Source organism: Sciurus carolinensis, chromosome 11 (assembly GCF_902686445.1).
Source record: "Sciurus carolinensis chromosome 11, mSciCar1.2, whole genome shotgun sequence".
NCBI lineage: Eukaryota > Metazoa > Chordata > Mammalia > Rodentia > Sciuridae > Sciurus > Sciurus carolinensis.
This window is the reverse complement of record NC_062223.1, coordinates 34,688,883-34,714,388: the sequence shown is the minus strand read 5'-3', so window position 1 is coordinate 34,714,388 and position 25,506 is coordinate 34,688,883. Positions and strand designations below refer to the sequence as shown.

General features: G+C 60.5%; 1 protein-coding gene across 1 annotated transcript in view; it reads right to left on the bottom strand.

Moving 5' to 3' along the window:
• Nucleotides 1–7,980: 7,980 nt before the first annotated feature.
• Alx4 (ALX homeobox 4) overlaps nucleotides 7,981–25,506 on the bottom strand; it is a 37,070-nt gene continuing 19,544 nt past the window's right edge. Inside the window, exons 2-4 of the mRNA XM_047519053.1 lie at nucleotides 16,363–16,673; nucleotides 10,774–10,902; nucleotides 7,981–8,823 (exon numbers count right to left, since the gene is read on the bottom strand). Coding sequence (XP_047375009.1) covers nucleotides 8,494–8,823; nucleotides 10,774–10,902; nucleotides 16,363–16,673 — 770 coding nt within the window. The 3' untranslated portion in view covers nucleotides 7,981–8,493. The remainder of the gene's footprint in view (nucleotides 8,824–10,773; nucleotides 10,903–16,362; nucleotides 16,674–25,506) is intronic.

Genomic DNA, 25,506 nt, shown 5'->3' with positions numbered 1-25,506 from the left:
CCGTGAACCCCCAAATAAGCTTTTCCTCCTCTACAGTTTCGGTCAGGTCCTGTTAGTCACAGCAGAGAAGGAGCTGGCCAGAGCAGGGGAGGTCGTCAGGGGAAATTCTTCAGGAGGCGATGGAGGCTGAGGAGCCCCCCAGTGGGCCAGGAGCAAGCTGGACCCCCTGGGGAGCCTGTGCATGACAGTCCAAATCCCAGGCCTCTGAAGGGGGGAAGCTGATCGTGTAGCGTTCTGAGGTCCAAAGTCTGAGATCCCTAGGGATGGGGTGTTATGGTTTGAATGTGAGGTGTCTCCCAAGCTCACGTGTGAGTCGAGGCAGGAAGGTTCGGGGAAGAAATGACTGGGCTACAGCCTTCACGTAATCAGTGAGTTAATCCCTAAGGAGGTTAACTGAGTGGTACCTGGAGGCAGGTGGGTGTGGCTGGAGGAAGCGGTTCAGTGGGGACCTGGCTGTGGGGTACATATGTTGTATCTGGAGAGTGGAGTCTCTCTGCTTCCTGATGATGTGAGCTGCTTCCCTCTGCCACGCTCTCCCGCCATGATGTTCTGCTTCATCTCCAGCCCCAAGGAATGGAGCGGGCCTTCTATGGACTAAGACCTCTGAGACCGTAAGCCCTCAAGTAAACCTCTCCTCTCAGTTGACCTGGTGGGTCTTCTAGTCACTGACTAAAACGTGGGGACTGCTAGCGAGAGTCCAGGAGTCTCGAGGCCAGGGAGTCTCAAGTTCTACGTCCAAGGCGGGAGGAGGAGTGTGTCCTAAGACCCTCTCTCTGTTTTCTCTCTGGGACTTCAGCAGATCCGAGGGTGCCCACCCACACGGGGCGGGTCTTGCGCACTCTCTCGGACTCACAGCCAGCCTCCTCTGGAAACACCCTCGGGCTCTCCAGAAGCCATGCTCTCTCCATTCTCTAGGTGCCCCATGTTACGGTCACCATCGCAAAGGCGAAGATACAGGTGGAAGGCCAGTCCCAGGCAGGGCCGGCCCTGGGAGAGGTTGGGGGAGCCGTGCCTGCGGGGCTGTGGATCAGGACTGGTGAAGGGCGGAGCAGGGGTGGGACCACTCAGCAGCAGCCTGGAAAGCGGCAAGGCAGAGTTTGGCCCGTTTGGGAACTTGGTGCCACCCTTTGAGAACCTTTGGTGTACAGAGATGGGAAGCAGCCACTTGTCCATCTCCGTTCCCGTCCCTCACCCTGAAACACATGCCAGTCACTCAGATAGCAAAGGCTTAATGTTCAGTGTCTTTGTATTTGGGGGTAACAAGAGTGAGGTCATAAGGGTGGTCCTTAATTTGGTAGGACAGTGTCCTTCTAAGAAGAGGAAGGGTCACCAGAGCCACATGAGGCATTCCCAGAGGAAGGGCCATGCGAGGACACAGAAGGACCTACGCAGACCAACAAGCCAGAAGAGAGGCCTCACCAGAAACCAGATCTTCCAGCACCAGGATCACGGACTTCCGGCCTCCAGAACTGTGAGAAAATAAGTGTCAGCTTTCAAGCCACGTGGTGTGGGGTGTTTGGTTAGCGCAGCCCACGGAGACTAATACGCTGCCCGGCCGCCCTCACCTCCCCGCCGCCACCCAGCCAATCCGACAGACTCGGTGTCAGGGCTTCCCCGAGCCTTGTGGAATGTGACACGCCTGTGAGCCAGCCCTGGGCACTCAGCCCTCGGCCACCTGCATGGCGTCCGCACCCGCCCTTCCCACCAGCAGAGTGCATTTTCGCCCCTTGTCTTTAAAACTCTTGAGCATCGAGCCTTCCAACTCTCAGACTCCACACTGCCTTGTGAGATTAGCAGGAAACTCGTCTTCATCTTACCCACCGAAAACTGTCCGCGAAAGCCTGTTAGCGGCTTGCCTGAGACAACGGAGATAGCGGGTTGCAAAGTCCGTTCTTTAGATCAGTCCCCGTCCCTCCCCCTCCAAGCAGCCTCCGGCCAGTGGGTCTCCATTCCCTCCGACCCAGGCAGAGGGGGCGGGCTGCTTGCGTCCCTCCTTCCTCAGTTCTCATCCCGCGTCGTCCTCCCGGCTCACATCCTCCTTCTCCCTCTGCCCAGAACGCAGCCTGGCCCACTGTCAGAGCGACAGAGCCCTCCTCGAGGGGCCGGGAAATGGCTGAGGCACATTTTGGGTGGAGGACAGAGGGCTGGGGAGGGGGCTGTTGATACAAACAAAGCAGACATCCCCGCAGACGGGGCAAGCACTGCGCATTCCGCAGCCTCCGCCGAGCCCGGACCTCAAGGGAGGCAGCACCTGAACACGTGGCTTGCACATGGCCCTAGCTGAAGCTCCTAGTGGGAGTTTGCCCTTCCTCAAGGCTGTGGGTCTGTGTTGAGCTGAAAAAAAAGAAAAGAAAAGAAAAGAAAGAAAGAAAGAAAGAAAGAAAGAAAGAAAAGAAAAAAATCTGTTTGGAATCATACAGAATTCCTGGGAAAATGTCAGCTCTCACCCCGTGTCTCCTGGCAGCGCCTGCATCTTCTCGCCTGTGAGCTCAGGGATGGCTTGCAGTTAGCGCTATTTTGGGAAACTGGCTATTTGTGGAGGCCTATTGTTCCTCAGCTGCTGAGCAGGCAAGTCTGGACCAGGAAGGAGAAGCCCTGCACTCCCTGTGGCCAGTGGGACTCTGCTGTCACACGGACCCGCCACCTCACAGCGCCCAGAGATCGGTGGTGTCTCTCATAGCAAGACTGCGGACAGCAGGATTGGTGACCACAACAGCAGGTTCTGTGGGAGAAGTTACCTGCAGACCCCCTGAGGCACGGGTAGAGGCGCAGCAGGCAGGGCGCGCCCACCGCCCGGGTGACTGGGAGGACGCAGGATTAGGCCCAAGTCCAAGTGGAGGCGCTCTAAGAGGAGCAGTGTTGGGCACAGGACCTCTTGCGCCGTCTTGGGGAGCTGGCCCGTGCTGGCCCGTGCTGGCCAGGCAACACCAAGTACGGAGGCCAGGCTGCTGGCAGGCCGTGGCTCATCAGGAACGCACGTGGAGCCTGGAGGAGCAGAGTTCACCCAGGCCTGTCTCCAGGGCCTAGTCCACCCCTGGCCCTCTCTGAAGTGAATCCTGAGGCTCCCGAGCTTCCTGTCCCCTCAGATCACAGCCGAGCCCCTGTGGGCTCCCTCCCTCGCTCAGGTTCTTCTCCCATGTGAACACGGCCTGTCTCCTCCCAGAGTCCTGAGGCGTGGGAAGTGGGCAGATCACAGGTAGCACCCGTGCCGTGTGCCAAGGGCATTACCGACGGCCCTGGGGAGCGCGGGGGAGGCTGGGCGGGAGCTTCAGGGGGGTGTCGTCAGCTGCGGCAACCTTACAGGAACAGTGGGAGCCTGCGGTGGAGGAGACACAGGCTGCTGGGCAGGGCAGGCGACGCCCGGGGATGTGGACAGCGAGAGGCCGATGGCCTGGGAACCATGAGCGGCGCACATGACCAGACTGAGGGGCTGAGCCTGCGTCACAGTCGGAGGAAGCCCAGCCAGTGCGTCCTCCACGGCGGCCGTCGCCCGCGCATGCTCAGGCTCCACGGCCTCTGGCTCAGCCGAGGGTCAAAGACCTGTGTCTCCACTGAGCACTTGTTCTTGTCATGAGTCCCTGAGTGGGTGGCACAACATGGCTCACACGGCGCTTCCACGGTCCTCCAGAGGTGACTTACAGGGGACGTGGGAGGACCGTGTCAGTCTGTGCACCATTGTGTGTAAGGGCCTGAGTGTCCTTGCACGCAGGTATCCCCAGGGGCTCTGGAACCCACCCCTGGCGGCTGCAAGGGATGCGGTGATTCTGAGAGCCCAGGTGGCACCTGACCCCGAACCTAACATGTGACAGCAGTCATTTTTAAAAACAAGTTTCCAGGCCCACTGGAAACCCAGTTGGGCTGAATGTGAATTTACTCCCCACAGGAACCAAATCTGAGATGTGGCTCCAAGAAAGAATGGCCCAGCAGCTGGAAGGAGAGGCTGAGAAGGAGTTTCCTTTCAGCCTCACAGCTGGGGAGTCATCGTCCTTTATGTCACTGTGCCACATTCGCTTACAAAAGGCCATGCACAGAAATTATCTGCTTGCCCCTGCTCTCAAGTTGGTGAACAAGACAGGGGCAGGCTTATTCCCTTCCGGTGGGAGAACTGAGAGTTGGCTAGTTGGTTTAAAAAAAAAAAAAGGCTTCCTTCCCTGCAGAGAGGGAAGCCTCCCGCCCCTCCCCGCGTCGCCGTGGTGCAGGAGCCGTAGCAGAAACTGGGTCCTTCTCTGCCTCATCTTTTGTCTTAGAGCCTGGTTTTAAAAACTGCCAGTTCCTACAGGAAAGTTCCCTCTGCCACTATGTCACAGGGGCCTGGCCGTGACCTGTCTCTCCTGGAGGCCTGTCCGGTATTCTTGGTGCCACACAGCAGGACCTCCACGCCCTGGCTCCTCTCCTGCTTCCACAGCAACGGTGGAAACAGGGGCACCGTGTCACCCAGGACCTGGAGCGCTGCTCATGAGGCCTTCAAGATGCATCTGTGCCGAGCTGCCCCGAGATGCCCCGGAGGGAGGTCAGAAGTGCCGCCACGACCCTTTCCACTGCCTGAGAGCAGCCCCTGCCCCCTCCAGCTGTGCAAGGGACAAGGGGGGGTCGCAGACCCCCGCAGGCCACGCACCCCTCTTTGTGCCGGAGTAGGGGCCGGCCACCTGTTGTTAATCTAGCCTGGTAATCCATCCTGTACTGTGTCAGCAGTTCAAAAGGGCACTGTTAGTATTTTTTGCCGACTTCAATTAATGTGAGATTTCAGAGGCTCCTCTGATCACATTTCATCTGTCACGAGTCAGGAACAAAACACAGATTCCAGTTGAGAGGAGGAAGGAGAAGGAGTTTATTGCAAACAACAACATCCAAACAGTCTGGGCTGTGCCCGGCGAGGGGGTGCGGGGCGCATCCGGCTGTCCCCGCTCCCCGTGGTGCCCCTGGCCTCGGCCCCTGGGTCCCCTTCTGACCCGGTTCCTCCCCTCCCCCCAAAATGTAAGTGCAATAACTTACTTTAAAAGGCAAGAACGGTTCTTTTAATATTTGCTATGATGTAGTTACATGGTGGTATAGGCAGTAAAACTTTATGGAACGGACCTCATTTTTTTTTTACATTTTTCTGAATTTTTAATCTATTTTTAATATATATTTTTAATATTCCACCCCAGGCCATTAAGCTAAAGGAAAAGTTGCATTTATACAGGGTTAAAATATCTTACAATGAGAACAGTAAGTATGGTTGAGGTTCTTGTTCCTTCTAGCACGCAGCTCTTCCCAACCACGGCAAACAGATCAGACACTGAAAACTGTCCTTCAAAATCAGTAGTATCAAGACCTAGCTCTGTGTGTGTGTGTGTGGAGGGCGCAGGCGCACGGGAGGGCCGGGAAGCGCTTCGTTCAATGCCGTCGAGTTGGTGGGGGGGGCGCCTTTCCTCCCTGCAGCATCCTAAGATGTGAAGTGGGGTCGATGAGACTTTTGGAAGCAGGACTTTAGTCCTCTTCTCTTTTGTCAGTTGTATGCTGGTAGATTATTATCCTGGGGGTCAGGTCGCCACCACCCCCCCCAGCTGGGCCTGTCTGCCTTCCAACAGACCAGGGGCCACAGATGTCTTCCGAGTCCTCAGGGACGGTCTCCCCAGGCGCAGACAGTGAAGGCCGTGTGCGCGGGGCACAGGGCGGATCTCGTGGAAACGCCCCTTTGTCTATCAGCCAAATTGATGGGAGGTGGGGCACCCGAGCTGGGCCCTGCGTGCTGCGCCTGCCCCTGGCAGAGTCTGTGGACTCACCCGGCCACCATGCTTCCCAAAGCTGGAGCATGGCTGAGAGAGCAGAGAATCAAGTATACTGAGAAGAATCCAAGGGAAGCGTGGGAAGCCCTGTCCTGCAAGCGCCACTCCACACCGGAAAGCAGCCCCTCTGCCCCGGCCCGGGAGGAGGGTTCAGCAGTGGTAGCAGCACCTCAGGGAGGAGCCTCGGCCAGTGAGCCACGTGCCCTGTGCGGAGGCTGCCCGCGCAGCTGCCACCTACCCGACTTCATCTCTAAGTGGCCGGCTCTGCGGAGACATCAGGGAACGACCAAAGGAAATCCTTGCCTCTCCCAGCGTGCTCGCTTGGCAGGGACCCTGGGGCAGGTGGAGCTTCCCGGGCCCACCTTCACCAGACGTGCTCCCAGGGAAGCCAGGCGCACAGTTCTGCCAGCTCGCTTGGCATCCTAAGGCCTTGTCAGGGACCCAGCTGGGAAAGGGCCAGGGGCCCCCCAGCTCTGCCTAGGAGACGCAGCAGGGACCAGGGAGCTCCACATGGCACTGGCCACCTGGGGACAACTGGCCGAGGCCCTCGGAGCCCGGCAGCACGCCTAGGCCGTCTCTCACGTGGACCGCACGTGGCCCCCGTTACTTCTCCGCTTGGGCCTGGGTCACTCTTCTCTGGGTACAAGGACTGTGGAGACTAGAGGCGTCTGGACTTCTCTCCACTCTGTGGCTCTGGGATCTTAGAGTGGTTAGTCAGGCCCTGGAGGGCTGGGACAGGCTCCAGGACAGGGAGAGATGAACAGGGACACTTCACACCAGCAGGGTGAGTCAGCGACACTTCCTGGCTGCGGCGGAGGGCAGGCAGCCACAGCCACAGAGACTTTTTCTATTAGGGGCTTTTTCTTCTCTGGGGTTGAAATTTGCCTGACGTGGATCTGGCCTGGCCAAAAAGCAGACACAAGAGGACCAAGCGCCAGAGGTCCTTTCTGGAAGAATCCACCAAAAGTCCTCCCTCCCGCCCTCTCTGGAGCCGTTACGGTTCCTCTGCTCTTGGTACTGATTCTCCCAGGGGTGAGAAAACAGCCATGGTGGAATTTACCCCCACACCCTTCCCCAGCCGCCAGAGCCCCTGAGGAACAGGGGACTGTTCCCGCCTCGAGCTCTTCCTCCGCTGGGCTAGATTTGGGGAGGATGAGTTATTTCCATGGACCTCAGAACTGAAAAAGGATCCCTGAGAGTCCCTCCAAGAGCCTCCGACGTCTGACACTCCGAGAGCCAAGACTGGAGGGACCTTTCCATCAGCGTCCAAGACCCTCGTCACTGCTCTAGGATCACAGGGACAGCTGCAGTGCAGAGTGGCCTGACTCTTCCTGGGGCAGCCCAAGCCAGGTCCTCCCCAGTCTGGGTCCAGAGCAGATGAGGACACCAGGTGAAGAGGCCCCCACCCTCCCTCTGCCACGAGAACGGGGTGGCTCCAGGGCGGGGGCTCTGGCTCCTCCATGCTGAGCTTTCCCGCGGTCCCACCCGGGGCCGTTCTGTGTCTGGGGCCCTGAGCCTGGTGGCCTGGTCCTCCTCGGTGACAAGTAGCGAGTAGAGAAGACAGTCTTTCCCAGGGAGGGTGTGCTTCCACCGTGACCACCAGCCCGCGAGGGCTGGGCCTGCTGCCAGACCCTAGCTGAGGGGCACGTCAGGCAGACAGGGAGCCCCTTCCTGCAGGCGGGAAGGACATCCTGCCACGTGAAGAGCCACTGGCCGTGGAGGCTGGGACAGGTGAGGTGCTGTGGCAAAGGCGAGTGGTCAGTCTGACCATGGAGGGCCATCCTGCCAGAGGCCCAGCAGAGAGAGCCCGGTGCTGCTCTAGACTCCAGCCACCCAGCGCCTAACCTGGCTACGCATCCCGGGCTGTACGTCCTTGCTCTCCAGGACACTGCCGAGCGGCCCCGCGAGTGACCCGGTGAGACTAGGAAAGGAAGAGCCCCAGATCCTCTTGCAGGGCCCTCAGGAGGGGCAGCACTGCCCAGATGGAGAATGGAACCACCCGGGCCCCCCACTGTGACAGTGACATCAGGCAGGACAGAGCAAGGGCTTCCCTGTGGCCTTCCTTTCTCCCTCCAGCAGCACCTTGGGGGTCCTGGGGTGGCCTACTCCCCCTGCAGTGTGCACCCCAGGCGAGTGTCCCTTGTGAGGGCTGGCCAGGCGCCCTTCCACTCCCCTCCCCGCCAGCTCCAGGGACGGCCAGGCTGCGGTGGATCCTGGATCTAGAAGTGGGGTTCCGTGTGCTTTCGGGAGAGGGAAGGGCTGGCAGGTGTGGGGCAGGAGCCAGCTCTGCAGGGCGGCCTGTTCCTCAGATGCGTAACCATCGGCCAGGCGACCAGGGGACCCCACAGGAGAGGAAAGCGTGGACAAGCCCCGCCCGAGGCTCCTGGGGCCGGAGGGGAACCTGACTTGGACTCAGGGTCACCCCGGGCAGGGCAGCAGGACGGGGAGGGCCTTCCGTTTACCATGGAGGCAGAGCTGCGAGACGTGGCCACCTGGCTTCCTCGCTGCCTGGGGCGGGGCGGAGGGCCCACCCAGTGCCTGGCGGGCTGGGCCTGCTGCCACTCCTCCCGGCAGCCCCCGGGCCTCAGACTCGGGGTGGCTGAAAGTGCTGAGGGTCGGGCCCCTGGGCCAGGCGGGTTCCTAGGAGGGAGGCTGGGGGCCTGGGAAGCGTGGGTGTGGCCAGGGCCCCGCGGTGGCGGAGGGCACCGGTGGACGGTAGGGCCTGTCATGTGGCCCAGGAGATGGCGGCGCTGTGCTCCTTGGCCTTCATGCGCAGCGCTGCGATGCTGGAGGTCTTGCGGTCCGGCTCGCCGTTGAGCTCGTAGCCGTTGAGGCCGGGGCTGAGGCCGGCCGCTCCGAACAGGCTGCCCATGTGCGTCTGGCCCACGTGACTGCCGGCCCCAGAGACACTCAGGAAGTCGCTGACGCCGCTGGCCCCAGAGCCAGGTGGGTGGGCGTGAGGGGACATACAGGCGGGCACCGGGTCACAGGGAACCACGCAGGCGGGCACCGGCGAGGCAGCCCCATTGTTGCTGATCCAGGACGGGTTCTGAATCTGGAAGGTGCAGGAGGGGCGTCACCAGCTGGCGGGGGCCTGGGGCGCGGCAGGGCTCTCCCTCCCCCCACCTCTCCCTCCTCGCAAGTCCCTCATCACAAAGGACTGTTTTTTTTTTTTTTTTTTTTTTGGTACCAGGGGCTGAACTCAGGCACTCGACCACTGAGCCACATTCCAGCCCTGTTTTGTGTTTTATTTAGAGACAGGGTCTCACTGCGTTGCTTAGTGCTCTGCTTTTGCTGAGGCTGGCTTTGAACTTGGGATCCTCCGGCCTCAGCCTCCCGAGCCACTGGAATTACAGGCCTACGCCAATGTGCCCAGCACAAAGGACACATTCTTGAGTGTCTAACTTGAGGGACACTAGGTACCACTGTGGGGCTGGGGTCTATGCTTTGGCACCCTGTCCCCAGGCAGGCTTTTAGCAGACAGTACTTTTTAGGGACTGAACTTCATACTACATCTATGGTCCAGCAAAAGGGTTGCCTGGGCCTGGCTGCTTCCTATTGCAGACACAGTTGAGGACCTTGTCTCTGCATCTGTGGCTCCCACAGGCCTAGGGCAGTGTGGGCCCCTGACTAAGGGGCCGACCTCAGCTGAGAGCGCCTGGGGTCAGGAGCCGAGGCTTCGGGCTCCCAGCAGTGGGGATGAGGGCGGGGTGGGGAGCAGAGGCCTGACCCGGAGTGAACCCCGGCCGGGAGGGGCTGCCTCAGGTGTGGACACACAGACAGAGCCAGGGCTGGACGTCCCTGTGCCACAGGGTGGGCACGAGCTGGACACCTCGCCCTCCATCGGCACAACTATGATTCCCGCTGCCCTCCGGCTCCCAGCCTCAGGGTGCCCACCTTCCTCTGGCCTCTAAGCACTTTCCAGGATGCAGCTCTGGGTGCGGAGGACCAGCTTTGAGGAGCAGCCACAGGCTTGGGATCCTCACTGGCCTCCAGCAGGCCTCTGCTGGCCTGCCCTCTCCCTCCTGTGGACACGGTGGGGGGAGCTGGACCCCAGATCCCACAGGGTGCTCTGGACATCAAGAGCTGCTGCAGAGCGCCACGCTGCCTCTCCTCCCAGGACGGAGGGAGGCTGGCTGTGGCGGGAGGGTGACAAGGAGGAGAAGGGAAGAACGCAGCAGGAGCGCCCGCAGCTGGCGCTCCTAAGAGACCCCGCGTTCCTCAGCCTCGCCGCAGGCCCAGCCCCGGCCCCTGCCCGTGAATCCCAGGCTGGCGGCCGGCCTGGGGCAAGACTTGGAGCTGAAGTTGAGGCTATGCAGGAAGGAGGCCTGAGCAGGGAGGGACCCTGCCGGACAGGTGAGGGCTGTCGGGAGTGGACTCAGCCCCAGATACGTCCGTCCAAGTGTCCTGGTCCCGTGGCACTGCACTGAGCACTCAGGTGACCCTCGCCAGGGTCTGGCTTATGGACGTCCCGGACGGCTTGGGGCATCAGGGCAAGGAGGGCAGGGAGCCCGGCAGGCGGTGCCTTTGGGAGACCGCAGTCCGCAGGTCCCTTTGCACCATCCAGCTTTGACCCTCTGAGAGCCCTACAAGGGCTCGAGGCAGACACCCTCATCCTGTCCGGCTCACAGGGAAGGAACGGAGGCTCGGAGCGCCGAGGCCGTGTGAAACTGGCATCCCAGCCTGGCCACGAGCCCTCCGGATTTTAGAGCCCCCTTTCCTAGGGACAATCTGAGGACAGCTGAGGTCTGGAGCCCCCGGCCTTCCACTTGCCTCAGTCCCACAGAAAGAGTGGTCAACGAACCGAGAAGAAAGCTGCTCTCACTGCCCGACCTCCCCTTCCCAGGGGCCCGTCCGTGACGCCATCAGGCAGAAACTGATCTGGGCATCCCACCTCAGGTACCAGTCAGCACACGCCTGCAAGGGACCGAGGCCAGGCGAGAGCCGTGAGCGCCACCGCAGGGGACCCAGGCCCTCTGCCCAGGGCCCACTCTCCATGCCTCACCTGCGCGTAGTTCTCGGCCCGGGTGAGGAGGGGCAGCTCGTAGGCCGTGGAGAAGTGGGTCCGCACCTGCTGCATCTGCCCGAAGCGCTCCCTCTTCCTCCACTTGGCCCTGCGGTTCTGGAACCAGACCTACGGGACAGCAGTGCCATGGGGGTCAGGCCTTGTGTCCCCTGAGCCCCTCCTGTCGGGGGCATGCGTTGGGGTCACGGAACCATGGATTGACCGGACTCCATCTTCGTCCTCAAGATCTCGGGATCCAGCATCATCTGCACTGAGCCAGGAACTCACTGGTCTAAGCCCCAGAATCTAGAGCAGGCCAATGTCACACACACGAACAAGTCCCGGTCACCCGACCAACCCCAACAAGGGTGCAGCCCACCCTGCTTGTGGGTCACAGACTCCCCGGGAGAGCCTGCTAAAAGCTGCGCACACCCCTCCAGAAACCCCTCTAGAGCAGCAGTTAGGGCGGAGCTTTCCCAAATGCTCATGGCGGGCGCGCTGGGGCCGGTTGGCTCAGACCCAGATGGGAAGTTGCCCACGTTACTACAGGTGAGGCCCCGTGGGCACCGGCAGCTGTCGGGGAGCCTCTGGAAGACAGCACTGGGTCTGGAAGGAGGGAGGCCCAGGCCTGAGCTGAGGACAGTGAGGCGTGTCCAGGAGGCCTGAGGAGGCCAGTCTGGGGAGGTGGAGACACAGCTGGATCGTGGGGGCCTCGAATGCCAAGGGAGGGCTTTGTCCTCCATGCCTGTCCACAGTGGCCACTGCAAAATCTGTGCAGAGAGTGGCCTGATGCTGAGGAGGGGTGGGACCACCTGTCTCCGGGTGTAGGCAGGTGGGCTGACCGCCCACCTGGCTGGGAGGAGAGGCCCCAGCCAGGTGCCCTGCCCTGGGCTGGCAGTGGCTGTCGGGTCCTTTTCCGTAGGGAGCATGTCTGAGCACGTCCTGGAGGCTCATGGCCAAGGGCTCCCCTGGGACCGGCTACCTCTGGCCTTGACTTGGGATGGAGGGAGTGGTGGGGGCAGGGCAGAGAGGGCGGGAGGGAGGGTCCAGGCGAGGCCTCAGGCTTGGTCAGAGGCAGAGCTGGGCGCTCCCGCAGCTGGATGCCCCCAGTCAGTGGGCACAGCCCAGAGCCCAGTGCCGGCTGGGACAGGGCTCTTCCAGCCCTGGCCTCCGAGGGAGCTGGCTCTCGTGAGGGACCAGTGGACGCCCTGCCCCATCCGCCAGGAGGGACACTGCATGACGCTAGAGACAGGGGAGCTGCCTCGTGAACCCCTCTGCTGGGAGCCCCCAGCTTCCTCAGGAACCCCTGCGAGGAAGAAAGAGTCCTCGCGGAGGCTGCCCAGCTGCCCAGGCTCCAGGTGTGGTGGGGAACAGCAGGGCCCGCGTGGCCAACGACCTGGCCTCGCCATGGACAGCGGGGCTCGGTGTGGTGAGGACGGAGCCTCTGAGAGCAGCAGGGCTGACGGGCGCCTGCAGTCACGGCCGGAGCCCTTCCGGTGTGTTTATTTAGAGCTCCGGCCTTTCCTGCTGCCTCTTGCCGGCGGAAGGAGGTAGGAAGAGGGGGCTGTGTCTTGGGGTGGCGGGGGCGGGGTGGGCGCTGGGACAGCGCCCCTCCACTCCTGCTCCCAACCCCACGTGCACACACACACACCCCGCACCCTCGGGGGACCTCCTGGCTGGCGGCTGAGGCCCTGCCCTGGAGCCTCGGGGGCCCCTCTTCCTCCGGAGCCCAGGGTCCAGGCCCAGGCCGCCCACTGGGAGCCGGGGCCGCGGGGTCTCCTCTCAGCGACTCTGAAACGGGATCCCCTTTATCAGTGGCGGGAGGGGGCGGCGGGATGGGAGGGACTCGGAGGAGCTAGTTTTCATTTCGTGTTTAATTTCCTGCAGGCTGAGCTCAGCCTTTCCGCTCCTTCCTCAGCTCCCGGGGGTTCTGGGGAGGCTGGGGGAGGGGAGCCCCCAGAGCATCAGCAGACATGGCCTTCTCTCCAGGGGTGGGGCAAAGGCAGGAGCCGGTTATGGCCGCCTCTCCTGGGCCTCTGGGCCCCAGGTCCCCTTGGCCTTGGGAGGGTGGAGGTGGGAGGCCTCACCGCAGGCCCCGGAATGGAGGAGGCCCAGGTGGGCTGGAGGGGAGAGGGTGTCTGGTGTCTGGCAAAGGGGTCTGCGACCATGGAGGGGCGGGTTACCTGGCAGGCAGGTGAAGGGGGAGGGGCAGAGAGGGCCTGAGGGGTTCATCTGAGGCTGGGAGGAGGAGGTGGGCTGGTGGGAGCGGCCTGCCCTCCCTCTCCAGGGTTCCTCTGACCCCAGGTCTTACTTTTGCAGGAGGCCAGATGGAGCCTGCCGTTGTTAGCAGGGCTGTCTCCAGCACCCCACCCTGGGAGGTGGCAGGGCGCCGGGCCTCTGTGCCCACGTCCATGGTCCCGAGGCCGGGGGCAGCCTCCCTCCCTGACCCGCAGCCGTGCCTCTGGGCCTCAGGGCTCTGCCGCCACAGGCCTGTCCCCTCTGAGCAACCCGGGAGGGGAGGAGGAGACCCACCCCGCTCCCAGTCACTCTCCCATCTGAACGCCACGCCCCAGGACCACCCGGGCCTGGGCCCACTCAGCACAGGCCTCTCCCAAGGACCAGGCTGTGCAGGGAACCAACTGTCTTGGCGGAGGCCTCGAAACCGCAGCCCATCTGGGGCCAGGGCGGGGTGGCCCAGGGCGGGGAGGCCTCTGTCTTATTGTCTTCAGACACCAGCTGCGGAGATCGGAATCCCAGACAGCAGGGAGAGGCCCTGCAGCCCCCCGGAGCAGGGCCAGGCCCCCGGCTTCTTCCCAGGAAGAGTCCGGGACATCCTGGGACCCCGGTGCCCCTCCCTGTCCCACCACTGCTCCACGCCAGGCACCGGGCTCACCACCCGCTGAGTGCCGGCCCCAGAGGCAGGCCTGGGGTTCCACCACAACCCCACGGCCCCCGGGGCACTGCCAGCCCCGAGCTCCACACCGAGGTCTGACGCACAAGACAATCCCACCCAGCCTGCTGCCTGTGACAAAGAGCCTTGGAACAATCTGGCATGTGTCCTGGTACAGAAAGTCAAGTCAAGGAGCCCCGGACGGGGGCTCGGGAGCCCTGGCTCAGCACTTCAGGTAGCTCTTCACACCGCTGCGTCCTTCTCCCTTCTCTACCAGACCAGAAGGTCAGGTGATCCTTTCCAGAACCACCACTCCGTGTCCATCACCTTCCCATTAGAGGGTAAGCGAGGCAACGTAGGGTTTCGCTTTCTGCTTCGGCTGCCAGGAAGCTCAGCGTTGAAGTTCGTCCTCAACAGCAACTAGGAGCCTTAGCCGAGAAATTTGAGATAACTCCCTCCCCGTTCCACGACCCTGTTCTTGATCTTAGATTAAAATAAGAAACCTTGAACTGTTCAACTCTGGAAGGAGACATGCACGGGTATGTGTGTGTGGAGAGAATATTCCCCAACCTGCACGGGGTGACTAACGTGCTGCCGGCGCTGTGTCCTCTCTGTGCCTGCTGCCCAAGGGGCTGTCCTTCCTTTAACACCTGGTGAGTTCTGCTCCTGCACTCCCGACCCTTCACGAGGAAGCCTGGGTGTGTGCACACACACACGCACACGCACACGCATGCACACGCACACACACGCACACGCACACGCACACGCACATGCTGAACCCAAGAGGCACCAGCGGCTCCCACGCCACACAGCATGCACGGGGTCTCCTGGGAGGGGCCTCCTCCCCACCTACGCCCACGGCTCCCCGAGTCCATCAGTTGGAGCCACGGTCAGATGCTGGGGCTGCTGCCAGAGCCAGGCAGGCGAGGGCCTCTGAGCCCGGGAGGCCCCGGCTCCGTCCTCATTCACGCAGGCTCAACACGTGACTCCTGAGCCGCTTTGAGTAGCTGCAGTCTGGAGAGCTGCAGGTTTATTGGTACCTGCTGTTTCTTTTTCACGTTGGCTGTTTGGGATGGAAAAGTTTCTGGACTAGATTACAAATGCCTCCTCGGCCTCAGCCTACAGAACATGGCTGACGCACAGAGGTTTCATGATGCCTTAGAGCCGCCCTGCTCAAGATCTCCAGTGAACTGGCCACCGCGCCCGGGTCTGCCAGGGGCACAGGGGTCTCGGCGGTCCATCCTGCTGGGCTGCACTGTGCTGTGCCAATTAAAAAGAAAAAAATCCTTTTTGCTCGCAGGCTGCTGATTTTTCGGGCACCCTGGAGGGGAAAACTGCCATGTGACCCCCTTTCTCTGCCATAGATAGAGGGTGCTGGGGATTGAACCCAGGCGGCTGCTCTACCACTGAGCCACATCCCAGTCCTTTTAATTTTTATTTTTAATTCATTAATTTATTTTTTGTTTTGAGACAGGGTCTCGCTAAGATGCTTAGAGTCTCACTAAATTGCTGAGGCTGACCTCGAACTCGTGGTCCTCCTGCCTCAGCCTCCCGAATTGCTGGGATTACAGGCGTGTGCCACCGCACCAGGCTTGTGTCTGCCTCTTCCACCATGCTCTGGGCTGACAGCCTACGAGTGAGGTTTATTTGTGTTGCACCAAAGCCTGAAGCTTAGCATGTGATTTCTGCTACCTGTATTTAGGTTCACAGAGTGCTTCGGCTCCTAGTTCTTTCTTTGCTACAATTTCACACGGGGAAGCGGGACACATCTCTTGGTCAGAGGTCAGGTGCTCTACAGATGTCTATTTCTTGCCCTTGGTGCTCTGGGTTCAACCTTCCCCATTGGTGGGGGACACAAGATGACCAATTAAGGAATCTAGGCTCTAGTGGGAGGAGACAAGGCACTTAAGCTGGTCATCAGTTCTATAAAGACAAAGCGAACTGTGTGGAGAGGTGTCCTGCTTTGGTTGCATTGGGCTGAGTTGTATTGGTGAGTCGTGTGGGCTTGTGTTGTGCTGTGTTGTGTTGTGTGGGCTTGTGTTTTGTTGTGTTGTGTTGGCTTGTGTTGTGTTGTGTAGGCTTGTGTTGTGTTGTGTGAGTTTGTGTTGTGTTGTGTAGTGTGGGCTTGTGTTGTGTGGGCTTGTGTTGTTATGTTGTGTCGTGTGGGCTTGTGTTGCATTGTGTTGTGTGGGCTTGTGTTGTGCTGTTGTGTGGGCTTGTGTTGTGTTGTATGGGTTTGTGTTGTGTTGTGTTGTGTTGAGCTGTGTTGTGCTGTTGTGTGGGCTGGGTGGAGGCTCGTGGTTGGGCGGTGGCGGGTCTACTGCCCTGGCCACCATGGCCAGCAGACTCCTCGGGGAGGTGTGTTGAGTTGGGACCTGTCGGGCAGGAGCAGCAGCCGTCCCAGGGAAGATCTGGGTTGTCCGTGCCTCCGCCCGGCTGCCGTGGTGCCTTTGCGTGTGGGCGGCTTCCCAGGCCTTCCAGCGCAGAGGGCCACCTGCTCCTTCACGGAGGGCCCCGGGCTCTCAGGCGGTGGGCTCCTACCCCTCCGCTGCAGCCCCGCTTCTTTCGCCCCCTGCACAGTGGAGGAGCCTGTCTTGTGGCTGGGCACACGGTGGCTGGAGCCCGGGCCCCAGCCTCTGGGGTGGCCTCTGGGCGCAGGAAGCCACTGCGAGCCCGCTCGCGGCCCGCCGCCCACTGACCTGCACGCGCGCCTCGGTGAGGTCGGTCCTCATGGCCAGCTGCTCCCGCGCGTACACGTCGGGGTAGTGCGTCTTCTGGAAGACCTTCTCCAGCTCCTCCAGCTGGTAGCTGGTGAAGGTCGTGCGGTTCCGCCGCTTCTTGCCCTTGCTGCTCTCCGAGTCCGCCTTCTCCAGCGGGCTGGGGAGGTCGGCGCTGGCCCGGTCCTGGGGCCCCTTCCCGCCGGCCTCCTTCACACTGAGGTAGCTGCTGTCCATGCCCACGGTGTCGGAGTCGGGGGGCAGCTCCGGCTCTCCCAGGGAGCTCTCTTTGGCTGAGGGGAGAGGAAACAGGGTCAGACACCAGCGGCCGAGCCAACAGGAGAGGAGGAGGGGCGTTGCGTGCTGTGTGGCCCTGGGCAAGCCCACTCCCCTCTCTGTGCCTCTTTGGCATCATCTGAGAACGGGCCCTTTCAAGTACCAGTGTCACTGGCTCTGCGTCGGCCCCTCTGAACCGTGTGACTTGAATCCCCACTCCTCCCTGGGCCGGGACGTCTCTGGGCATGGAAGAGGCTGGCCCCGCGCCCTGGCCTCCCCGGCGGGTGGAAACCCAGCAGTCATGCCTGGTCCCACTGACTTGGGAGGTGCCAGCAGAGGCCATCGCTGAGACAGTCTGGTCTCATCTGAGGTTCAGAGAAGTCATGGAGCCTCCGTCCCACAGTCCAGGGCCCAGGGGTCAATGCCCTTGCCACCCCCCGCCCTCGGCCCCTGGCCTCACCTCCTGTGCACCGGGTCTTTCTTCTTGGGAGTGGGCACAATGGAGGCACCGGGCTTGTTCCCTTTCACAAGCTGTGAACTGCCCGCTGTTGACCGAGGCCACCCAGCGCCCGCCACCAGAGGCCAGCCTCGAGGCCCTGGGGACTGAGCAGCTCGCGGCCACTGCCCGCTGGCAGGGGCCTCCCGTGCCCATCCCCAGAAGCTCAGGGCTCTAAGGGGCTGCGGAGCCAAGCCCCGCAGGTTAGGATGAGGAAGCGGAGCCAGGCGGAGGGTGGGCAGAGCAGCAGTCCACATCCCGAGACACGCTCACCTGGCGGCCGGGCGTAGGGTGTGGGCCCTGGGGCCGGGTTCCAGACCCACGCCTGCGACCCCAGCTCTGTGCCCCAGGGGTTGACCCACCCTCCATGCCTCGGCCTCCCTCTGTCGGGGAGCTGAAGACACCCGTCGGGTCCCCCGCGGTGGCCATGGGAACGGGCAGGCACTGGGCACAGGGCTGCCGTGCGGGCGTTCGCCAGGGTTGGGTCCCGTTTCTGGTCTGGCCTGGCAAGCCCACCACCACAGTCGGCCCCAGAGGACTCCAGCCCTGGAGAAGGCCCCCTGGAGAAGACCCCGGGCACAGGAGTCTGCAGGGGTACTGTGGGCACCAACGGGGCACCTGGGCACTGGTGAGAGGCCCTCGATAGCCAAAGGCCCCTGCCTGTGATTGTGGTAAAGGGACCTGGCCGAGTGCGACCACGTGCACGGTTGATAAGACGTGCAGGGCGCCATCGAGACGTCACATGTGCACGCTCAGACGGTTGGCACAGCATGTGTTGTGGGAATGAGTATCCCCCTTTGACCCTCAGGCTCTTCTTCTGGAAATAAGCCCACGTGACGGCACCAAAGGTCAGGGTGAGTCCTCGAGCCTGGGTCACTGACTCCACGCCTGTCCCGGAGGCCGAGGGCCATTCACTCTCAGCCCTGGCTCTGGGTGTCCTGGGGCAGCCGAGAGGGACATTTTGCCTCTGTCCTCCAGTGTCTCCAAGGCACCGAGGAAAGGTGGCAGAGGTGAGTGCCCAGAGCAGGCCTGGGAACAGCTTCAGGCGGCCACGCCTGGTCCCCACACAGATGCCACGGGGATGGTGACGGCCAGAGGCATCACACATGACACCCGCGTGAGCCCAGGCGCAGGCAGACAGCCTTATGCAAACTGCAGCTGGCAGCCGGGACCAGAGCTTTCAGCAGAGATATTTATCTTCTTGGCAGACAAGTAAGTTTCATGTTTTGGGTTTTTTTTAAGGAAAGAAATCCCACCCAGTCTCACCAAAAATAACCCTCCCGTTACACAACTTCCTGAGGCCAGGCCAGGGGGTGGCCCTGTCCCACCTGCCCTCAGGCTGCTCCAGGCCCCAGTCCGTAGCCCCGGGACCCTCAAGTCTCCTCTGGCATCCAACCTGGGGGCCACCACCCCACACAGGGGGACCTGGGGCCAGGCCAGGGCAGCTCCTGGAAACCAAGGTTGGCAGGACCACCCCAAACCCCTGGCTGAACGGAGGGGAAACCAAGGCCGGAGGGAAGATGGAGCGTGTCCCCCCGTCCACAGAACGGCCTCAGCCACTCTACCCTGCGGCCCCGGGGAGGAGGGAGAGGCAGAAGGAATCCAGGGCCTCAGGGGGTCCTGGGATCCTGCTGTGGGCGTCCTGAGGGATGAGGGAACGGGGTGCAGCCCAGAGGAGCCCCAGCAGGAAGCTGGCTCTTGATGCAGAAGCCAGAGGAGGCAGAAGGTCCAGCCTCCATAGTGAGAAACAGGGGCCCAGTTTTGCCCCTCCCCAGCCTCCCGCTGAGACCAGGCGAGGGGAGAGACAGGGAGGGGGCCCCAGCACAAGGACCAGCGGCCCAGGACCTGGGCACCTGGCTGGGCCCCGGCCCTGCGCGCCCTGCCTGCGACTTCCCAGGGCAGACTGCTCCGCCGGAGTCTCATGGATACGTGGGGCAGCAGACCCCGAGCGGAGAGAGGAGGACCAGCAGGGCTGGCTGGCACTGCCGCAGCCCGTGGGCAGCCCAGGCTGGAGGCGGCAGGGGCGGCGGTGCCGGGGCGGCAGCGAGCCTGGAAGACGGAAGGAGCCGCTCAGCCCGGGCTTCCGGATCATAAGTCGCCCTGCGTTGACTCTGAGACTGGGTCTCCGGACAAGGAAGAAAACCTCCCTGAACCTGCAGCCGCTCCACCGCTCAGGTGGCAAGCCACGGACTCCCGGGAGCTGGGGCTCCGACCCGGGTGGCAGGGGCGGTCTGACCCCAGGACAGGAGGGCCACATGCCCCAGACCCAGCGCTTCTCCACGTCCTGCAGGTCTGGCTCGCTGTCCTGGTCCAGACCCTTCCCCAAGCAGCCTCGAGGATACGGCTGCCCCTCCCACAGCTGCCATCCTCCTGGCTGATGGCTCTGGTCCCCACGGCTGTTTTCACGTGGCTCTGAGCCCAAGGGGGACAACTGAGACAGGTGCACGTCAGGGGGCAGGTGGGCGGCAGGCCGGGCCGCAGGAGCCAGCAGATCACCCGCAACCTGATGCTCTGGAGGGTCCAGCTGGACAGTCAGTCTGGGCCTGAGGCCTGGTGCTGCAGACTCCAGCCAGCCTCACTGCCCTCGGGATGGCCACTGAGAACTGAGACCCTGCCGCTCGGCCCAGTTACTCCTGACCAAAACCACCGGCCTCTTGGCCCCACAGCCCCTGCCTGGAACCTTCCTCTCTTCCAATCGTACTCCAATGACACACCGGCTCCTCCAGGAAGCCCCCCAGGATGCCCAGCCCTGTCTGCGGCTCGCCTCTGCAGTGACTGCCTGTGCTTGCTGACCAGTGTCTAACCAGCCTCCGAGTCCAGCCCCGCCTGCAGGCCCTCCTGTCATCTGTCCCGTCTCCGCCCAGGGCTCTAGCACAGCGTGGGCAGCGGCAGAGTCGAGGGAGGGCTGTGGAAGAGCAGGTGAACTCTCTCACAGGCAAGCACCCTGGGCTCTCACTCTGTCCTTGCGTACCTACTGTGTGCTGGTCCCCTCCAGCACACAGGCAGAACGTGTTAGTCGTACAAAATGAAGGAACCAGTTCATCCTGCTCCGCGGAGAGAACAAAGCAGACCAGACACGTTAAAAAGGGACCTGCAGAAACAATGCAACCATCCAGGGGGGACATCCTGTGGCAGATGACTGGGGACAGCAGGGAGAAGAAAGACCATGTCAGACCTTGAGGAGCCTGGGCAGGAAAGGAGAGTCAGTGAGGGCAGCCGGCCCTGGGTGAAAAGGTCAGAAGAGGCTCGTGAACTCAGCGTCAAAAACCAAGGAGGGGCTGGGAACGGCGGTGCACGCCTGTCATCCAGCAGCTGGGGAGGCTGAGGCAGGAGGATGGCAGGTTCAAAGCCAGCCTCAGCAACTTAGTGAGGCCCTAAGCAACTCAGTGAGACCCTGTCTCTAAATAAAATACAAAATAGGGCTGGGGATGTGGCTCGGGGGTTAAGCACCCCCCCCCATCCCAGGTACCAAAATAAATAAATAAATTTTTAAAAAAGGGTCGTGAGTCCCAGGGGAGGCACCACCAGCATGGGAGGAAGGAACCCAGGCCCTCCGCTTGCCCTGCTGCCAGGGAGCCTCCTCCAGGACCAGGCCCGCCCAGCACTGGAACAGGCTGCGCAGCACCAGAGCCCTGCCCGGGTCCCCCTGGGCTGCCTTCTCAGGACCCTCATCAGCTGCAGGGCAAGGAGCCCAGGCTAGCTGGGGGCTGCGCCCCTCCCAGAGCAGGGAGGGGCCTGGCGGGACGGTCCCCGGGCCAAGGAGGTGGGCCAGGACAATACAGCCCCAGCCCGCAGCTCCCCAGTGTTAGTCTGGAAGAAGCCCCTGACCGCCGAGAGGAGGCCATGCGGCCACCACCAAGAGCAAGGCCCGGCCCGAGGCAGGCGCCCACCAGGGTGGCCTCACGGCACCGAAGCTTCTTCTGACCCCTTCTGATGAGGCCGCAGCTCTGGGTCCAAGCTTCCACTGCTCCTCAGGAGCCACAGGCAGGTCCTTCCTGCTCTGGCGACTCCGCCGGGGACACGCCTAGCGCACACCCTTCCCAGAGCCCCTGCTCCCGCGAGGCACCGCCCTGGCTGGTGGGTGTGGCCGGGCGGAGAAGCTTCTTCACCCCATCGCCCCCCACCCACTTGTCTTTGTTCAACCCAGTGACGTCATTCGATTCAGGGACCCCTTTTTTTAGAGTGCATTTCCGAAGTCGCTGTGACCGGTGGGGGTGCTGGGGCCTATTGTGGCGTTCTCCGTGGATGTGCCCCCTAGGGCGTGGGCACCAGCCTGCCGTTGGGGTGTTTGTGGGGACACGTGTGCGGGGCTTGCCGACTGGTCTGCGGAGAGGGCACTGTGCAGTGGTCTAGCGTGGGCACTAGGTGGGGGTACCTCTGGGCATGCGCAGTTGTGCGTGGGCGTGGTCACCGGCAGCCGGCCCCTGCGCAGGCCTGGGGTGGGCACGGTGTGCTAGAGCGCATGGCTACGGGGTCTGGGTGATACCCCCGTGGTTTTGATTACATCTATTTTTCCTCCAAACATCTGCTTTGTGGGGGGCCATGTGGCTCTCCGGCTCTGTTCTGGGGAGAGCCGGCCCCACAGCCAGCGTGCGGCCCTTTGTGCTATTCAAAGGGCACTGGTTAAACCACCGCTGTCCGATCAGTCGAGTGGGGGTGGCGGAGGTTAAAGGTTAGCCATCGATCACGTCCCCGCCCCTCCTCCGCCGCCCCTGGGCTCTCCGAGCTCCACTCGGATGCCCTACCTTAGCTCCACTCCCAGTAAAGAACGCCCGAGGGGCAGCAGGAACTGGGTGACATCGCAGCCAGCACGCATGGAACACGTCTGTGCGCAAGGGACTGCCAGTCCACAGGAGTGCGTGGTGACGCCCATACTCAGGCCAGCCACTCAGAGGGGACACCAGCCCTGTCACCAACACCCATCCACCAAACCCTAAAACGCTTCTCTGAACAAGGAAAGTCACAGACCAGAGGAGGCTGAGGGAAGACAAGGACCAAAAGGAACGAGGTGTCCCAGCATAAGGACATCGGAGGAAATGAGTGAAATCGGAATGAAGCGGGGAGTTTAATTAGTAGGAATGTTGACTATAATCATAAATAAAGGTGGGCAACTATTTGAATCACCAAAGAAGCTATACAGGTGGCAAGCAAGCGTGGACACGGACTCAGCATCGTTATCCATTGTGAAAATGCAAATCAAAACCACCGTGAGATTTCCCTGCAGCCCGTGACCGTGGAAATAAGAAAACCTGACCCTGCTAAGTTAGAGGGAGGGTGTGGAGCCCTGCAGCGTTCAGACACCACTGGTGGGAAAAGGGTCTACAGAATTCAACTGACACTTAGCTCCCAACCGAGCAATCCCACTTCAGGCCTCCGTCCTGAAGAAAGGAAGGTTGAGTGCCACTGTTTACAGCAGCTTTGTTCATGGGCGCCCCAAACTGGAAGCAGCAAGAGTGCTATCATTTGGGTCTGCAATGCCCCCAAAGGTCCATGTGTTGAAGCTTGGTCCTCAGCTTGGTACTTTTGGAAAGTGGTAGAGCCTTTTTTTAAATTTCCATATTCTTTATTGGAGCGTTTATCATGGTGGGATCTGTTGTTAGGTATTCGCACATGCACACGATATAACGATATAATTTGAATGTCATTCCCCAGTATTTCCCCCTTTCGTCTCCCCCTCCCCTTTGTCTCTTTCCTCTTCTCCACTGATCTCCCTTCCATTTTCATGAGATCCTCCCACACCTATCTTTTTCTTTCCTAGCATCCACGTGAAAGAACACACACGATCCCTGACCTTCTGAGTTTGGCTTAGTTCACTTAACATAATGATCTCAAGTGCTATCCATTTTCCTACAAATGACACAATTTTCATTCTTCTTTATGGTTGAGTCAAACACCATGGTGTATCGATACCGTGTTTTCTTTATGCATTCATCTGTTGACAGACACCTAGGCTGGTCCCATCGTTCGGCTCTTGTGAGTTGTGATGCTATAAGTGTGGGTGTGCACGTGTCACCGTAGCACACTGACTTTAACTATTGAGGATAAACACCGAGAAGGGGTATAGCTGGGTCATAGGATGGGTTCCATGCCTAGTCTTTTGAGGAAACTCCATACTGATTTCCACAGTGGTTGCACTAATTTACAAGCCCACAACAGTGTACAAGTGTTCCTCTTTTTCCACATCCTCTCCAGCATTTATTATTGTGTTCTTGGTGACTGCCATTTTGACTGGTGTGAGATGAAATCTCAATGTAGTTTTGATTTGCATTGGAAAGTGGTAGGACCTTTAAGAGGTGGGGGATAGGAGAGGTCACAGATCACTGGTGTCATACTCTTGAATGGGATTATGGGATACCAGTCTCCTCTCTCTACTTTCCAGCTGCCTTGAAGTGAGATGTTCCTCTACTTCATGCTCCTGCCATGATGCGCAGCCTCACAACAGGCCTTCATCCAGAAATCTCATTTTCAGAAATTTATCCTAAAGAAGTAATTAGTCATGGGCCTAAAGAATTAACTAGAGAAAGTTCATTGTAGCGTTGCTTTAGTGTATAAGAAACCTGAAATCAGCTAACCTATCAGCAGTAGGCTGCTGAATCAAGGGTGACGTGTCCTGAGTCTTTATTCCTTCTTGGCATTCAGTGTGAATCATGGCGCATTATTTGGTTTCTTTTGTTTGTTTTATCTTTGTTTATTCTCCCCCCATAAGACAGGGAATGTATCTGGATGTACTTGCCGCCCGCTCCCCTTCTGTCCAGTGCCGATTGTTGTCCCTGGAACTCGGTCGGTGCTCAGTACAGGCCAGATGAACAAACGGATGGAACTGACCTTACACAACAGCACTTTCGTGCTGGAAAGAGGCTCATCTTGTGTTAAGTAAATCTCCTTTCGACAAAAAGTGGGGAGGGCGTGGCGTATCTGTCCTTAGAAAGTGCTAGAAGTTTCCAGAAGTAAGACTATGGGTTGACTTTGCCCCCCCACCCCGCCCTTTTTTCTGGCCTGAATTTTTTTCCACTTGTCCTCCCCTGAACACGCAGGCGGGGACCTGAAAGCAGCCACCGCAGTCCCCGTGTGCCTGTGCTGCGGTGCTGGGCTCTGTGCTGTGGGGTCATGGGAGTGAGCGATGACCGGCGGAGTGGGGTGGAGGAGGGCAGGGCAGCTCCAGAGGAAGGCCCCTCCTGGGGTGGGGACGGCCACTGTCCTCACAATAAGGCCTGCACGGGGGACGGGGGCTCCCGGGCTCAGGTTCAAGTCGGGACCTTCAGGCCCTCCACCCCCTGCACAGCCAGAGGGTGCCCAGGACTTCCCGATGGTGCTGCAGAGGCCCCCACTGGCTGCCAGGGCCTCATTAGGACGGCCAAGTGCAGCATGGGATTCTCCGCTCGCCTGGAAATGCAAGCAGACGGTGAACGCTTTAGGTACTGGCACGTGCCACAGGTTGCCTGGAAACCACAGGACAGATGCCTGGTGGTGGGCCTGGCCTTCACGGCCACGGGGCCTCCTGGTGTGCTGTCGTGTGCTCCCCCTTTCCTGAATTTGCCAGCCCTGCAAATCAGGCTCACAGGGGCGGCGGTCCTGCAGGGGAGCCTGGCGCCTCTGGCCCCTCCCCCAGCGCACTGCCCAGGAGCTCAGGCCCCACGGATCCCTAGCCACCTCCTGGCCATCCACCTCCTGCCAGGCACCACCTTCTCCCTTTGTTGCATGACTAGCTACTGTTGTCACCTGTATGTCCTTCTCCTGCACAGTCACTTTTGTGGCTTTGATTTTTTTTTTCCACTACAAGTAGTAATCTGTGTTCTATAAGGAAAGTTTTAAAAAAATCAAGACAAGCCAAGAGAAGCCAGGCAGGATGGCTCACGCCTGTCATCCCAGCCACTTGGGAGGCTGAGGCAGGAGGATCATGAGATTGAGGCCAGCCTCAGCAATTTAGCAAGTCCCTGTCTCAAAACAGAACGTGAAAAGGAATGGGGATGTAGCTAAGAGGTAACTACCCCTAGCTTCCATCCCTAGTAGCACACACATGTATACACACAGGACAAGACAAGGAAAGAAAATGCTCTTGCTCTCTCTCTCTCTCTCACACACACACACACTCACACACATGTTTTGTGAAAGTTCTTTTAACTTAACACTTTATCCTGTACATCTTTCCAGCTGCGTGGATTCCACCATAGGGACAAACTATTTTATTACCCAATGAGTCCCCTACCGACTGTGAGAAATCAGGACAGGCCCAGGACCAAAGTCCTTGTAGTAAAAGCTCTGTTCCATCAGGGGGATCCCCTTGGAAGAAGCGCCCAGAACTGGAAGCCGAGTCGAGCCGTGTGCCGTCCTCAGGACATGCCCATCCTCAGCTG